The sequence below is a fragment of the Marmota flaviventris genome (assembly GCF_047511675.1).
Source record: "Marmota flaviventris isolate mMarFla1 chromosome 5 unlocalized genomic scaffold, mMarFla1.hap1 SUPER_5_unloc_3, whole genome shotgun sequence".
Taxonomy (NCBI): Eukaryota; Metazoa; Chordata; class Mammalia; order Rodentia; family Sciuridae; genus Marmota; species Marmota flaviventris.
Genome location: NW_027287681.1, coordinates 359,626 through 377,072, shown reverse-complemented (window position 1 = coordinate 377,072; position 17,447 = coordinate 359,626). Strand labels below are relative to the sequence as shown.

Genomic DNA, 17,447 nt, shown 5'->3' with positions numbered 1-17,447 from the left:
GCAGCAAAGTTTTTCTGGCAAAAAGGAAAGATCTGCCATCTCTATCTTTGATTCATAAGCTAATAATGATACTGAATACTGATGAAACCCAGGAAACCATCTTTGGAATTAGTAACTAAACTATATTGAGATGCTCTACCTTCAGCGGGAGAGGGACACAAGAACTTATTAGTTTCAAATATCACTTATGTGATATTTGAGATCTGCAAATTTCCAGCCACAAGTTTACATCTGTTTTACTTGCAAGAGCTACTTAAGGGTGAATTGTTTTTGTGGATTCCTTTTACAGACTCTTCTCACAGTTTGGGACATGTTTGCCCTCTCAGGTTGCCAGCTCCCTGGCTAATCTGGTACAAATTTGAAGATTACTATGATAGCAATGTTTCTCTTTACATAAATAATTTTTAACTAGAATTGTGTGTCCCTTAGGTAAATATTTGTATGTCCATAGGCATTCCTTGTAAATCATAAAAGAAGAGTATGATTGTTTTTGCAGTCCCCACTCTGTGTCCTTAAAAGTAGCTGGTAATTGTGACAAAAGTTAGGACACATTCATGCATAGTATATATGATTCATGTATGATAGAATCTATTTTAAGACATCAGCTAGATTTTTGTTCATCCTAGATTAGCTTCAAGGCAAACAATCTTACTAAATAAATTATTAATTCAAAAAGCAGCTAAGCAAGACCACCAACCGCATATATAGCTTTTAATATTCTAACTAAAAATGAAATTCAGATTTTAAATTTATATGTAACAACAAATCTCCACCCCAAATCAAGGTTTGTTTGTTTAAAAAATAATAACAAATGATCACTATTGACACTTGAAATCATTTATTCAAGGCATTTTATATAATATTGCAATCATAGTATAGGCATATAATAAAAGAATATGAGAATGCAAAGAAGAATATAAAGCCAGTGTCTGGGCATTTAAAATAAAAGCTCTTCAAAAAGGTACAAAAGTTTTACAGATAGAATTCCTGAAAAATTTGGGAGAAATTAAAATTTTATTAACAATATTATAATACCAAATGACACTCACTTAGTTCCCAGCAAACAGTTTTATATTAATTGTTTATAACCCGTGAACTAAGACTTAAAGCATTTTACATTCAAGTTGAAATAAGTCAGCACCATTTTAGCTTGAAGGATAAATGAAATGTTGTTTTCAAAAATGACCCAGTACTTTGGGTGGCTGGGAATGAAATCTAAGTTGCGGGTTGCATGTATTTGATTGTGAATATGAATTTTAAAAATAAAAGATATAGAAAAGGGTACTTTTATCAATATTCTTGTTAGTATCAAAAAAAGTTATTTTTAAAAGGAAACATATCCTGACCAGGAAATAAACATTTTCATGTTGTCTCTTAAACATTAATTCTCAAGTTCCAGGAAAATTTTAGTGAACTGCTAATATCAAATATTGGGAATGTTTATAAATGTGATTGTCCTATGAGATTCCAAAGAGCAAAATAAATGTTATTACAAATAATGCCTAGTGAATAATTAGATAGAAATTGTAAATAAAATTATAGTATAAAAATATAAAGATTTTCTGGAAATAGGCAAGTTGAATATTCATATATGTTATGGCACTGTTGGGAGACTGACTCTTCACCTCAAAGGCCAAGACATCTTTAAGACAGATGTGGTCTGAATAATTATGAGAGCACTTAATAATATACGTCAGATAGTAGACTCACTAAATTATTTTCCATTTTCACAGGCTTTATTTCTGTAAAATCTAGTCTCTTCTCAGTACTCAACATTCTTTATATCATTTCTACTTCCTTTTTGTAAAAAATTTAGAGTTTAATAATAGATTGATAATTGTTACCAGCTAGTCATTATCTGTGAGTATTGATGGTTATTCAGAGACAAGACCCTGTGAGGTTAAAAAATATTGTGTGTTAAATTAAAACTTATCATTTATATGTAAATGTTGAGGGATGATGGAAAGGGGAGAAATGTTCACATAAGGAATAAGCAAGAATCTTTAGCTTCTTAATTGAAATACATTTTTTTTTTTGCAGAATCAACCAAAGAGTACATGCTATATTTAAAAGGTGGACATTTCAGGAATTCAAAACATATTTTAATTATTAGAAATATATACATTCATGTACTCATTAACTGTTAACTTATTTTTTAAAACATGGTCATGAAAAATAATAGTGCCTAAAATTGAAATGTTATAAACATGTACTGTAGGTTGTTAAAAAATGAAATAAAGCGAACCTAATGGATAATGACATTTTTCATATTTATTGAGGTTAGGGACAGTATTATTTTATGTATCAATGTCTTACATGTGAGTATCTAGCTTATTAGGTCCTCAAAGGGCAATGGATGGAGAGACAGATAAAGGGTCTCACTGAAATAATTGTAAATGTGATTTCTCTTATACATCCAAAGGTCATGATATTGGATAATTTATAATACAGGGGTAATAATCTTAATGAAACAATAGATGTTAAATCTATAGATGCCAGTCTGGCTCAGTATTAATACTGACAGTAGTTTTTGTTATTTAATAAAGCAAGTATATTAAAATATCTCTATTAGAAAAGATTACAATTGGAAAGGATCATTCTACCATCTTAAGACTAAAAAGCAATTTAAGGAAAAAAGAGGTACATCACAGAACCTATCTCATAGCTCAAATACTACCTCAATGAAAATTCTGTCTGTATTTGCTTTGTGTGCTCTGACAAACAAGGACAATGCATACCACTGTATCTGTCCCTTGATGACTGTCCACCTCTCATCCCTTTTACCATGCTGTGTACCCAGTGAGCGCAGAATGATTATTCGTAATTGGTGTTGACTTTACAACTCTATGACATATATGACAGGATGCCAACTCACTTTTAAAACTCTACCTAACATAGTCTAGTACTGGAAACATCTTACTTGAGATTTTAACACTGCTTAATATAGGAAAAACTTCTCCTAAAGCACCATTAACTTAAAAGTCTAACTTGATTTCTTCCTGCACTTTTTGAATTTAAGAAAAAGACAGATTTTCCAAATTCTGTTGTTGCACACAGTTTCACAGTTTAAAATAAAAATCACAGCTGTCTCATTATGGAGTATTCCTTGGTTTTGCAGAAAGTACTTTCTTTTCCCTTATCCACACCTCAAATATATAGTGCTATGTGCCTTGTTAATCTGGACTATATTTAAGACACACAAAAACATGTATGACCAATTCTGAATAACCTAGCATGATTTTCCCATAGTGCACACATACTATATCGTCTGTTCTGGATAATTTAAAGATATTTAGCATTACTCTTTTTAATAGCTGAAAATTTAAGACATGCAGAAAAGTTGAAAATCCTAACATGTTTTTCATCATTCTTTTTTTTTTTTTTATATTTGAGAGACAGTGTGGTTTTTGAGACTTTTTGTATGATTTTTATATCAGCAAGGAAATTTTAATTTGGCTTACACTTCAATATGCTTAAATGTATATCATGTCTGGATGTATCCTAGCTATCATCAGAATGACTTCCGAGTTACACAGATGTCCTATGTAGATCAGTCCTCAGAATGGTAATTTTAAGAATGCCACTTAAAATGTCTCTGCCTATAGAAAAACTAAGAGTGGAGAGGAGCATCAACAAATAACAGACAGGAATCGGGCAGCTCAATTACCTAATTCATTCCAAAACAAAAGTTGACTCAAATCAGAATGAAATTGTGCCCTTGACAGAAAGAAAGTTACCTACTAATTTAAAAACTGTAAACATAATTTTTATATAGGGATGTAACTATCTGGATACATATATTGCCATTCCTCTGCTATATAATATTTCTTGACACCAATAGTAATGTGTTTGTTCCTTCCACAGCACCAAATGTGTCCATATCTGTTTAAATAGTAGGATCATCATTTCTAAATTAATCTACACTAAAACACCTACAAGCGTATTACCATTATGTTTCACTCAAGTTCCAGCACTTTAGAGGATAATCAGTTCAAAGCAATTTTGGCTCATTCTTCAAAATATTATTTTCCCTTTTGTATCAGAATTTCAAAAGGAACATAAGACATTTGTATTTCTTTGAAAGAGCCAATTGTGCAACTATGGAATTGAAACATTGTGTTAACTCACAAGTACTGTGAAGAAGTATTTTAAATCTTTCTAAATAATTCCAACTTAAATGTTCAAATCCAGTTATTTGTTTTGTTGTAAAACAGTCCAAACAAAAATTCCTTTTTTTGTTTTCTGTTCTCTTTTTTTTCAAAATATGTAGACCCTACTGAAGCTAATCTATTTTTTCCCACTTCAGAACACCAGGCACTGATTTATCCATTGGGAGTTGAGCTTGCTTTCTAATACCTAGATTAAGAAAACAAAATAGGAGAAGTTATGAACTGGTTACAATATCATGAATGAATACAATAGATACATTTAAAGTCAACTTTAAAAATATCTATGTAGCCATTTCCCTCCACCTGAGCAATAATTATTTTGTGAAATTACCATTAATACATTATTTTAACAATTATTTGATGAAAGCATTTATATCAAGAGCAGAGAATGTATGCTGATGCCTACAGTCTGGACATCTAACATAAAAGATATAACCCCTGAAACAATCAAAAGTGAAGCAGAACTCATGAGACCCACACCCTAACCAGGCAAGTTTGTTCCATGGAACGAGAGTGGCACTCCACCAAGAAGCAGTCATGGCCTCTCACCATCTTGCATTCATCCTTATCCACATGGCTTTGAATGTTGAATGATGCATTAACAGGCAGAGACTGGCTAAGTACAGTCTATCCTATTCTTTTATTCAAATGGTTATCATACATCATCATTTAAAGAGGTAAAAATGCACTTAAATCCAAACCATAAACTATCAATTTCCAAACAGTAAGTCTTGTAAGAAGAGAACTTAATCATTAGTATATTAGAACCAAAAGTTGTCTGGAGTCACCAGGTCCTTACATTTTGTTTTTAATGAGAAAATGAGGTGGGGGGTGGCACCTTCGTGGCACATACTCACTTACTGGCTGCTTTTTACATCAAACAGAATGCCCTCAAGTATGTGCTTGGCATAAATAACAACCAGTGAACTGACAGTGATATGTAATTAAATTTTAAAAAATAGTACAATAATGCCAGCATGGGAATGACACACACAAAGCCACCAGGCTGACCACATGGCTTTAGGCAAATTCTACCTTTTGCTCAAAAAGTTCAAAAATTCCCCCATGGCCTCCAGAAAATAAAGTTCAAACTTCTTGCTCTCAGTGTTCCCTTTGATCTCGTCCCAAGTGATGTTTTTATCCTTTTTACCCAACTCTTAACTCCATGACACTTATGCTCAGCCAAACTAGAAGACTTGCTTTTTGTAAATATGCCCTTCATCGTCCTCCCGCCATGTAGCTGCCCGTAACTGGGCCTCCTCCCAAATGCTCTTCCTTATCTCCCCTGAGTGTGGTCTTCAGGCTTCAAGGCCCAATTAGAATACAGACCTAAAGCCACTACTGAATCTCAGCCCAAAGAAATCTCCCCTTCCTCTGAACTCTGATCTCTAGCAAAGGAGGCCTGAGATGAAAGTAAAAATATAGAAGAGGCAACATCATTCTCCTGAAGGGGACAGATTTTTCTCAACTCAAAAAGGCTACATTTTCCTGATTTCCCACTCATACAGGAAGTATGAGCTTATATTTTACTATGAGTCACTAACCATGGGTTATTTCAATTCTTCATATTTTCCTCTGATCAATATTACTTATTAAAATTCTACCTCAACTACCTCCTCTTGCATTTTAGTTGTAGTCAGAGATCATTGGTGAATTAAAAATAACTAAGCAGGTGGCCACAGGAGGAATACCTCTTATAGAGTCACAATATTGCTGGAGCAATATAACAGTTTCCATTTGTTTCAGATATTTGAAAATACTAAATGGATTCTACTGACTTAAAGCAAAGACACATCCTATGCAGTAAGAGTCTCCTCTTGGGACCTGCACTTACTGGAAGGCCCATAATCATAACGAGTCACCAAACTTCTTGTAGCAGAAGTCCTTCCAGTCTCAGTGCATATTAATTTACCTTCATGGGACTTTTTGTATTGTCTATTACATTTTTGGCGGGGGGTGGAGGTGTGTGTGTACTGGGGATTGAAAGCACAGGGAGGCACTCAACCACTAAGCCACATCCCCATTCCTTTTTTTTTTTGTATTTAGAGACAGGGTCTCATTGAGTTGCTTAGTGCCTTGCTATTGCTGAGGCTGGCTTTGAACTCCTGATCCTCCTGCCTCAGCCTTCCAAGCTGCTGGGATTACAAGAAAAATACCTGGCTCTATTACATTTTTGTGTGTATTTCTCTCACTCACTCTATTTAATTCTAAAGTCCTTGAGAGATAGGGTTATTTGTTTGATTTGTTTGTTAATTACGTATTGAGTGGGAGGCTGCAAGGTGACAGGCCTGTCCCAGGCAACAGGTAGGTATACAGTGCAAGACAGGCAGTTAGAACCTGGTCTTCATGGACTGGGGCAGGAGACAAACATTAACAAAGAGATTCATAAGTAATATACTGGAATCTCTGTAATATGTCTACAGGGAAACAGTATAGGGGCTTGGAGTTATATTTATTTATCTCTGCATTACTCTCTAATATCTACTTTGGGACCTTAACAAACACACACAGTACAATAGTGAAAGAACAAGTAAATAAGTAAATGGAGAATGAGTAAATAACTTAAGGAATGATAAAAATTAAAAGGAATTAACTAATCCACCAATTTCACCTTAAATCATTTGGGGTTAAATTACACTGATACTATGGGAATTTTGGTTATTCTATAACAAACTGCACACACAATAGGCCATAGAACCAGCATGTTCAGAAGAATATATTTGATTTTTTTTCAGTACCACTCCTTTGCTGTCATGGGCCTCATCTATCTCTAATGATGTGGTGATACTTGTAAAGCTCATGCTTACTCCTTTATGTGAATAAAGTGGCTCCTCCAGGGTGTATGCAACCCCAAATAATATTGCATTGCTCTGTGGACAGACCAAGGGCTAGTTTAGGCTCCACTTTCCTCCTGGCCAGGAGCCCAGGTGTAGGGCAAAATTGGCACAACCAGACTTCCATGGGCCTGGAAAAGCCACCAAATTACAGGTTCACGTGCAGCAAACCCCTGTCCCAACTTCCATATGAAATCATGCTATACATTTCTGCATGACTCAAAGATACCAGTACCACTCCATCAAAGCAAAGCAGATGCATGTTCAGTACCACCCTATGGGTCTTCCAATTATTTGAAGTATAAGGTAAGGGTGCATATACAGTTATGATCTATTACCCAGCAACAGTGGAACAGGCAGTATAATAGCTTGGGACAGGACAGACTGGCAAGCAGGCATCAAAATACCTCCTAGTTCACATTTGTAGATAGGATTCCTTCTATGCCTTCATTCAAAAAAGGGTTTCAGGACCAAGGGTTTCCTCTCCTTTTGTGAATATCCCTTTAATACCTGTGGTTCTAAAAATAAACCTATGAAATCTGGGTTTCCACAGACCAGGGATCTGGTCTCTTCATCTGTTCATCTGGTCTCTTCATCACTGTCTTGTACCCAAAGACAGTGATTTTCAAAATGTACTTTGAAGAACTCTAGGACTTTCTTCAAAGCTCCTTCACCGAGTATGAAGGGGCAGGAAACTCAATTGAGCTCCTATGATCTCACCTGCACTGCATTTTGAATACTTTAACATACTGAACCACACAAGCTTTCTGGGTAAACACTTTGTTCTATGTGTATGTCTTATTTTGAAAACTGAGCTTTAGGATGACTAAAACCATAGTATGTCCTCACTTTTCTGTACACACACACACACACAAAAAAAAAAAAAAATCAGTTCTAATTATGTGATAGCATTGATTCTATGTAACAATTTTGATCTTTGGTTTCTTTACAGTGAAAGCTATAGTAGTTGAAACACATGTTGTTGTATAATACCTGGCCAAAAAAAACACAAATAAATAAATAAAACTTTTTTGTAAAGAAAATTACTTAATTAGGCAAACAGGACTTACGGTGAAATCGTACAGCCTGAGGCATAAGCATGATGTCCTGTGTAGCGAATGTCACAGCGCACAACATTGTTGGTATAGTCTGATTCAGGCACCAGGTAGCTGGGGTTGACACTGACCTAGGCAACACAAACAGCATCTGTGCTAAAGATTTCATGATCATTATGTACTCATTTTCCCTTCTATTTCTGTAGAGCTACTATGTGGGAATCATTAGCAAGTGATTTAGCTAACACAAGCTGGAAAGGGAGTTTAAGATAAGCAAGTGGTTAAACTCTGCAGACATTATAGAAGAAAACAGTATAACTTCCCATGATGTTCTTTAAAATAAGAATATTTTCATATGTCTACGTTGCTTAGAAATTGTCTAACTATCTCCAAAATCATGATTTATCATCATCTGAGTCTACAGAATGGTGCCTATTAATTTCATTTAAAAATTACATATTTGCCAAGGCCTCTACCTTTAGAATGTAGTTTCCAGGTTGTACATCTGTAATGTCAATCCACTGGCAGTCAATGTCTGCAGCATAGGTATCATAGCAGCCAGGACTCAACCCCTAAAACAAACAAAACAGAACACCTAAAATGATGGTGAATGGTCAGATTGTGCTAAAGTATACGCTGTTATTTGTAAATTAAATTTTCAGTTAGTATTTATAAAGTGTTTGATATAAAACTATAGTATATATTACCCGGCTTCATAGCACCTCTGGTTAAAAAAGACACAGTACTAAAATAAATAGAAATATACCTGCCTTCTTAAAAGTGTCACAACTTACCAGTGATAAATACAATCTTAAGTGACAAAATAGTCCTCCACCAAAATTCTGGAATATTACCAGAGCAGGAATAAAGGTCACTTGGCAATTAACTCAAATGTCTTATTAGTGAAACCCTCTCCCATTTTCCCCTCTTAGAAATGACCTTCTTATATTCAGAGTACCCTTGATATTTTTGTCATGGATAGTTTTTGCAATGTTATCCATTTCTTCTCTGGGTTACGATCATACTATGTAAGAATATATCTAATTTAGAGGTTGTAAGTTCCCTAAGTGTAGAATCTATGTTGCATCTTTGATTAGCTAACATTTATTATTATTATGTGCCAGAAACTATTTTAAACATGCTGCATATGTAAATTAAATTCTCATAACTATATGAAGAAGGTGCTAGTATTTTCTCTAAATTATAACTCGTAAATGATTGAGCTTGTTTAAGTAAACAGGATCCAGAGTGCCTGTCATTAACTACCATACTATACCCTATTTCACATAATCACTAAAATATTTTGTTGAATGAATGGACATACACCTAAACTAGCAAATGCCACACATTCCACTTGCTGAGATATTCAGGTTAAAAATAAATAAGTGTCTTGGATGGCCCAGGATAAAAAGAAACAAAAATTGGAATCTGGGGAATATATTATTTCTATTAGCTCTTCACAAGAAATTTTAATTCTTGTATTTTTATTTTAAGATGCTACAATCATATTAACTCAATGCTGCCATTTGATTTCAGCACGCAAAATTGCTTTGATGCTTAAAATAACTTTGGCAATCAAACAGATAGCAAAATCACCTTAGTGTGCTTCACTGACTGGTTTGGCTGTAGCTAGATTTGGGAAGAGTGTGGTGAGAACTGTGCTGTCATATAGCACGTGATAGCACAGACAAGTCAAACTCAAAAGTATCTGAACTGCAGCAGGGAAAACCACATTCCACAGTTATTGTCCGGAATCCTACCTTGGTCCATATTTCATCTATGTTGAGTAGTAAATGTCATCTATGTGGAGTAGTAAATATATAATGAAGAATTATTTTTTTTGGTGTGATACTGCACATAGTTCTGATTCTGGTACATCATACGTGTGTTAGCTGCTGCTATTGTTGCTATTACTACACTACTACATTCATGACATTATAAAGGATTCATTGGATTAGATAGCTATTGAAGACAAATTTTAATAATACTCTTTTATTTATTTTTATTTATTTATTTTTTAGTTTTAGATGGGCCCAATATCTTTATTATTTAAATTTTTTTCTATGAGAATTGAACCCAATTCCTCACACATGTGAAGCAAGTGCTCTACCACTGAGCTACAACCCCAGCCCTTAATATTAGTCATTTAAATGAACAAAACTGCTTTGAAAACAATGGAATTAGCCAGGTGTGTGGTAGACATGGAATCTCTGTAGACCTGTAATCTCTGCTACTTAGGAAGCTGAGGTGGGAGGATCTCTTGAGCTCAGGAGTTCCAGACTAGCCTGAGCAACATAGTGAGATCACATCTCAAAAATAATACAACCAGAGATATGAAAAATTGTGCTGTATACATGTAACAAAATTTGTAATGCATTCTGCTGTCATTTATTTTTTTAAAAAATCAATAAAAAATAATAAATGAATAAACAAATATAAATGCTGGAATTGGCACTCTAGGATTAGCTAGCAGAATTTAAGCATGAGCTCTGGTTTTTTGAATTGGCAAACATAAAACTGGAAATGAGACCATTAAGCATATAGGCATTTCATATATTCAAAGTCAAAATTTTAAAACAGATTAAATATGAATCCTAGCCCTGGATATCTAAATTAGATATTTGGTTTTTGCAAAACACAACTTTTTACTACATTAGGGTAAAGAGATTAAGTGACTATTTTTAGTTTTGTATATATTTACTATATAAATTGTGGTCTAAGAACAGGAATTAGTAAGAGTGTAAATATATAGAAGCTATACATAGTTTTACACTTGAATACATTTCAGAAGGTTTATAATAAAACTAATCTAAGCCAACATTTGAGGTTTGTGAGAATGTTTTTTCCTTTAAATGAAGTTCAAGGGCAAGAGACACTGATCTACTGAAAAAAAAACAAATACATAAATCATTCATAATGCCAGAGCTGGTGCACAATTGTTGAATAATACATATACAGAGGATGACTGACAAGAAAGCTACCAAATAAAATGAAGTGGGTCACTCCAAGGAATGGAAGCACTAGGAATGCTATAAATACCTACAATACCAGATTCAAATACTTCATCTCAGAGTGAGCTGTCCAAACTGTTTATTTTTCTAAAAGGGAGAATAAACTCCAGGTCCACTGCACACCAGATGCTATGGGACTTGATAAATGAATGTAAATGAAATCTATATAAACACATGTAGAGTATGTGGGTAGGTTACATCTCCTTTTGCTTGAAGAATAAGTACTATCCCCCAACCCACACACATATGTCTAATTTAACCTTCTTCCCTTCCAATTGCTATGATGGTCTAAACTCAGAGAAAGAAGTAATGGTAACATTTAGGTCACCAGAAAGCTTCCTGCCGCAGACCTGAAATTTGCTTCCCAAGTTGCCAGCTGCTGATCCTTTTGTGTCCTGGATTATATGCATTTAATGCTCCTTGCCAAGATTTGGGCTGGAGTAAAATTATAATGTCCTTTTACAAATTAGGGTTTCATATGGAAATACTGGCATGGCTTTTAACTGACACACATTTTCCTATTATAAGACATACAAACTGCTTAGTTCAGCACTATTTTTAAAAATTCATCCAAAGAACATCTGACATCAATTATACTGTAGGATTAAATATATGTGTGTGGAGAAAAAAACGTGTCCTTCTGTTCTTACTTGCATTATTAAAAGAAAGAGTGTTTAAAGTGCTTTCTAAGAAACTTATTTCCTCTCCTTTTGCTAGCCTCAATCACTATTCTATTTTAAGCATAAAAGTTGGGGAAAAAAAAGAATGGCTTTTCAGGGAGCAGAGGTATATTTTTTTAAAGTTGTTTATAATCAATTAAAGACAACAGAATGGGTGCAGATGCTATGAACCATTCAGACATTTGCAGAAAGTAAAATTTGGCTTCTCATTGTGGAACATATTATCGTGGATACATATTGACCTCCCGTGACAATGAGAAGGGGTCAGGTGCAAAGTTGGAAACACTTTAAAAGTAACATGCATCAAGCCATCACTTACCTTTTCTCATATTATTTTTCATCTTGACAAAATGAACTCAGAATGAAGTCATTTATAAAAGGAGGTGGAAAGAAAGAAAACAGTATGCTACTTGTTTTGTCTCTAAAACCTGTGGGTTCTGATTTCAGGGTGCCAGCTTACCTGTGTGTGTGCTGTACATGCAAAGCGTCTGTGGTAGCCATAGTCACAGGATGTGTCCTCAAGACAGAAACTTGCTTTGTGACCTTCAGCCACTCTCCTCTGAGTGTTGGCATCAAGCAGATCATAGTGACTGAATTCGTCCATGCTGTGGTAATGTCTAGTGTCCCACAAAACAAAGAGACAGTGGTCAGTTGCATACGGAGAAAGCCAAGAGGACAGTAATTTGTTGGCTCACAAATTTGGATTCACATCGTAAATGGGGTCAAGTTTATCTTCTTTAAGAGAGATTCATGCTAGATTCCTCCACTTTCCTCGGACAGACATCTATCAAAATTATTAGCTTTTAACATTGCTACTAGGATAACAGACTTAGTTTGGGTAATTTTTTGCTTTTTATTTACACCCTGTTTTATCTTTGAATATTAAATATAAAGAGACAATTATATGTCCTTAAATAAAAATAGCCATTTTTTGCCATTTTTTTTTCTCTGATATATTTCTGTTGGCTGTCAATGCCGATGCCTCATTCCAAAAAAGAAGCAGCACATGACTCTAGAAGGTTTTTGGAGATTTTTAAAAATAGAATTCTCACATATTTAAAAATCATTATTAAAATGCAATAGGGAAATAATGGCATGTTTTACCCACCACTATTATTTAAACTGCATAAGCTTTTACTTAGGAATGAAATATTTCTATTTTATCTGAAAAATTAGAAAGCTCCTATCTATTTTTCTCATTTTGTTAGCTAGAAGATGTTGAGCTATTCATATTTTCACATAAGGAAAAGACACTAAGAAGTGGCTCGAATTTCAGAAAGTTTAAGGCCAAACATCAGGATTTCCTGGCAGTTAAGAACACCTGGGTAAGTCACCAAGGCAGATGATGGCATTACCTTATGTGAAAATCCTTATATTTAGTATGGATCAGGGGTATTCACTCTGGGATTGATATAGCTCTTTTGAAAGATGGAAAAAGTCACTTTCAGCTTATGGAGTATGTAATTTACATCTTCCTTTGAGAATGGTCTCTGATCCTTTTGATAACTATGTGTGGTTTTAATAAATGTTATTTAATGCTAACTGTAGATGATCTGGGCTGTAATCAACATTTTTAGAAATCCTAACTATATTGGAGTAAATGTTATTGAAGTCAATTGCTATGCCTTCTCAAGTCTTGATAAAGCTGTGCTTGAAGTTTTAGTTCAAAAGATAATGGTATCACTGGTTGAAGGATCTTAAAGACAGACTTATTTGATTGTGTCAAATTTTAGAAACAATTCTAAATACAAATCTTAACAAATTTCTCTTTTTGGATAAGACTTAAGACTTGTATTTGTCACATCAATAATCATCTGAAAAATGAAAGAGCAACTTAGAAGTCAGGAAGCCCATGTACTTACTGGTGACAACTGTGCCATTCCCAGGAATATCTTGGACGACTTGGTAAGAAATCAGATGTTCCTTGGTTTTTTACTCTTTGGGGAAATCTTAGCAGCACCCTGTGATCATAATCTCTTACATCTGCTCTGTAGGCTGAACTGTGATTTTGAAAAAAGAAACATTATTATATTCACAGACTTTTAACTTAAGACAAAACTTCTCCATCATATATTATATCCTTTCACCATCAGTTCCAAGAGGTTAGGGTGTTCAGTTTATTTTGTTTATTGCTGAATGCCAAGCTCCCAACAGTTCTGGGGTACTCAGAACTCAATGAATACTTCATGACTGAGTGAATGAAAGACAACAGTGAAAATTCAGAATTTAAAAGTGACAACACAATAAAACTTGCACTAAAAATCTATGTGTGAGAAACCAACTTTGTATCATAAATCAATTCAAGTTTAAACATAAGAACAACTGAGGTGAAAATTATCCCAAATTAAAAATGATCTATAATTATTAGGAACTTTGAATTTAACAAAATATTTTCTTTTAAACAGATAACTAAGAAATAAAGTGAGAAAGTGACTCTAAAAGAACACACATAACTTAGTTAAATAATTTTGCAACTTCACATCTTCAAAACAAGGAAACTACTGTAATATCATGAGGAAGACAATGGTGTGAGTGACACAAGACTTAGGAATGAAAATGAGGTTGAATTTCTTCTATTCCCTACCCTGACAATTGCAAAGGTACAATGTGGAAGAAATGTACAAGTGATCAGCACTGTGCTCCGACTAACATATTTCATGTGAGTGTATGTTCTAATACTATCCCTGACCTTATTTTACATGTTAACATATTTATGGGACCCATCAAAACATCTTTTGCTCCCTCTGCTGGTTCCTAAGTGCAAACTCAGAGAACCAATATCCTAATAGCTATTTTATTTTAGGACTAAAGGCAAAACAAAGCTGCTCATGGTCTTATTCTGGCTGAAGTAATATCAAAACAACTCAGTTAGACCTGAAACAAAAAGGGAAAACTTTGGGTTTACCAATGAGGGTGCCTCAATGACAATTTTACCTCCAATCTTCTAAGGGAATAGTAACAAGCCCTTCTTGTTACAATATGTTTTTCTACATTTCTGTACAGTTGGTTTATAAAAAGTTATTAGTTCTAAAGTTTAAGAGTCTTAGAAAAAAAATATGAGACTATCAGTCGCCAGGATAAGGATTAGGTCCACCATAATTTGAGGCAAATCTATAGAAACTTTAAAACTTTTAATTCTTCATGCAGGTCAACATGCCCAGAAGGTCAGGTATCACTTTATCTATTCCTAGCCCTTGTCCCATTTCCTAGGTCTGGTCTGTCTGAATAGAAGTAATAGAGAAACAGGCACCAAGGTATGAGAGCCGGGCCACCGAGATCCCAGCTGGTACCTGGCCAGACAGTTTTCTTCCGCAGCGCATCTCAGGTTGTACATAGCCATCTTCTGCACGTATGTGGATGCTTGGATGTAGTAAGGGTCGGGCACCAGGTCCGGGAGACCTAAATGACAGCACGCAACAAGCGCAGCAGTGATACAAACGAGCGCCTCGTTACCTCGGGTCTGGGTCCCTTCAGATCCCTTATTTGTCATCCTTAGCCCACCAGAACTGCAGAGTAGGGCTGGGGGAAGCCAGAGAATTTGCTACACCCCCCAACCCCCGCCCCTGGTTGCGAAGCAAAGCGAAAAATAAGCTGAAGGAGCCAGGCGTGCGGTTTGCACCAGATTCCAGAGCTGGCTCTGCAGGCTTGGGGGGAGGGGTCGAATCAGCAGGGACCGGGGCCCGCCGCGCCCAGACAGCCACGTAGAGGAGCCACATAGTTGGGGACCTGGTGCACTCTGGCTGCCCTGGGGATTGGGGGTGCTTACCGTACTGAAAATAGCCGGTGCCGTATCCTGGTCGATACCTGCTCCCAGGCCGGGGCCTCTCATACGTATCGTAGTAGTTGTAGTAAGGGTTGTCGTCAGAATACTTGTAGGGGTTGTACGGGTCGTCGCCCACCATGCGGTCCACGTGGCTGGGCGGCCGCAGGTTACTGAGCTCCGGGAGCTGTTCTGGCTCCGTCCGGTTACCTGCGCGCGAGGCGCCAGCGTCGCGGGTCCCAGAAGATGAGTAGCCGGCTTGAAACCAGTGGCGGGCGTCGGGCCTGGGGCGACCTGTGGCGACCCCTGACGAGCTGGCGGTTCGCGCCCGTGCTGCGGCCGTGCGATTGTCCCGGAGCAGCAGGATCGGCGTGCGCGGCTGCGGTGCGGCGGCACCGTCTGTTCCAGCGGCGGCGGCGCTGGGGCCCCGGCGGCGCTGCGGCTGGTACTGTGAGCCCAGACTCAGCAAGCTGAACACCTGCCCGTTGTTCTCCCATTGGATCCTCTGGCGCCAGGCTCCCGGAGCCGCCGGTGGCTCGCGCGGTGGTTGCTGCTGACCAGGGGCCTGCGGGGCGCAGCGCAGGAGGGGGCAGAGCTGCAGCGGCCCCAGGAGGAGCATGGTCCAGGCGAAGCGCATCTTCACCGGATTGTCTCCTCTACAGGAGGTCTTGGCTCTCAGAAAAAGTTAAAACGGGACTCAAATCACGCGAAGGAGGCAGAAATCTTTAAACAGGGAGGCGAGCAGAGTGCCGTTATCTCAGTACCCACAAAGCAGTGCCAACGGTGGGCTGCAGACCCTTTAGACAGGCAGGGCAGCTCCTCGGACGTGGCACCCGTCTTTCCCCTTTCCCAGTCCTTCTGGAAAGCGACGGGGAGCGGCGCGGCGGTCCCGGCGAGCGGGCAGTGTCTGGAGTTGAAGGAAGGAGGAGAGATTTTAAACTTTCTGGCACATTTGCAAAGTTACACAAGCCGTTCTGGCCCTGCTGCCCCTCCGCTATTTGTTCGCGTAATGCGATTGGAAACGTGCAAGGCGGACAGCTCTTCGTCTCTGCCCCTCCCTCTTCTCCCTGTCCTGTCCTCCTCCCCCCAGACACGTTGCACTGGGAGCGTTAAGGGGAAAGAACAAAACGGAACACACATCCTGAGACACGCTTGGCTTAATCTGGGGCGAACATGCAGGAATTTCAAAAGACTCAGACAGACGGAGGCAGCCAGGCCATGGGACGAAGCCAAAATATGCATGGAGAAAAATGCTATTAGGTCACCAGCCCTGGAGAGGCGGGAAGTCAGGAGGTGGGGAGGTGCTGGGGGCGAAAGTGTGTGTTGGGGAGGGGGGGCGGTTGTGACTAATGCACATCCATAAAGGAGTTAACCAGACAAATTTCCCAATGTACACTCAACTCGATTTATGGGCAGAGCCCTCAGCAAATAAACCCCAGGATATCAAATTTTGTTTTTCTGAGGGTAGGTAATATGAGAAATGGGTTACAAATCTGTTTCCTACAGTGAATATTTTAATAACAAAAAGTCAAATTTTACAGAGAACAAAGCTTGCTAATGCTGAACCGCTGAATAAACCTCTTTTTGAAAATGCCGGCCTGGTACTTGAGTGAAATGAAAAATCATCCTTCATTTCCACCACAGACCAGGGAACTAGAGCAAGTCTGCCTAAGAGAGAACACAGAAGGCATTCTCAAATAAACATTTTTATCTGACTTTTTTCTTTGTCTTTCCTACATCTAATTAGACTTTTGATTTAAGAAATTTAAATCACCACTGTTAAATATTGAAGGTCAATAACGTATACCATGGTGTTTGATTTATTTTCCAACCCAAACAAATGGTTTGTGAAAGAAACAACCCTGGAGTTCAGAGTTGGTAAAAAGAAGAGAGTGGGAGTGGCCACAAGGAGAATGGGAAGGCAGATTAAACTATGCT

General features: G+C 37.2%; 1 protein-coding gene across 2 annotated transcripts; it reads right to left on the bottom strand.

Annotated features, from left to right (window-relative positions):
- Window positions 1–870: 870 nt before the first annotated feature.
- LOC114103599 (protein-lysine 6-oxidase) lies at window positions 871–16,532 on the bottom strand. Of its 2 annotated transcripts, XM_027949348.2 has the most exons (7): window positions 15,516–16,532; window positions 15,040–15,148; window positions 13,612–13,749; window positions 12,210–12,366; window positions 8,535–8,630; window positions 8,074–8,189; window positions 871–4,356 (listed from the first exon to the last, which is right to left on the bottom strand). In XM_027949348.2, the coding sequence occupies exons 1-7, from the start codon at window positions 16,144–16,146 to the stop codon at window positions 4,350–4,352; spliced, it is 1,254 nt and encodes a 417-aa protein (XP_027805149.1). In that variant the 5' UTR covers window positions 16,147–16,532; the 3' UTR covers window positions 871–4,349. The 2 variants fall into 2 exon arrangements, with proteins under 2 accessions (XP_027805149.1, XP_027805150.1); XM_027949349.2 differs by lacking the exon at window positions 871–4,356 and having other exon boundaries at window positions 8,070–8,189.
- Window positions 16,533–17,447: the final 915 nt, after the last annotated feature.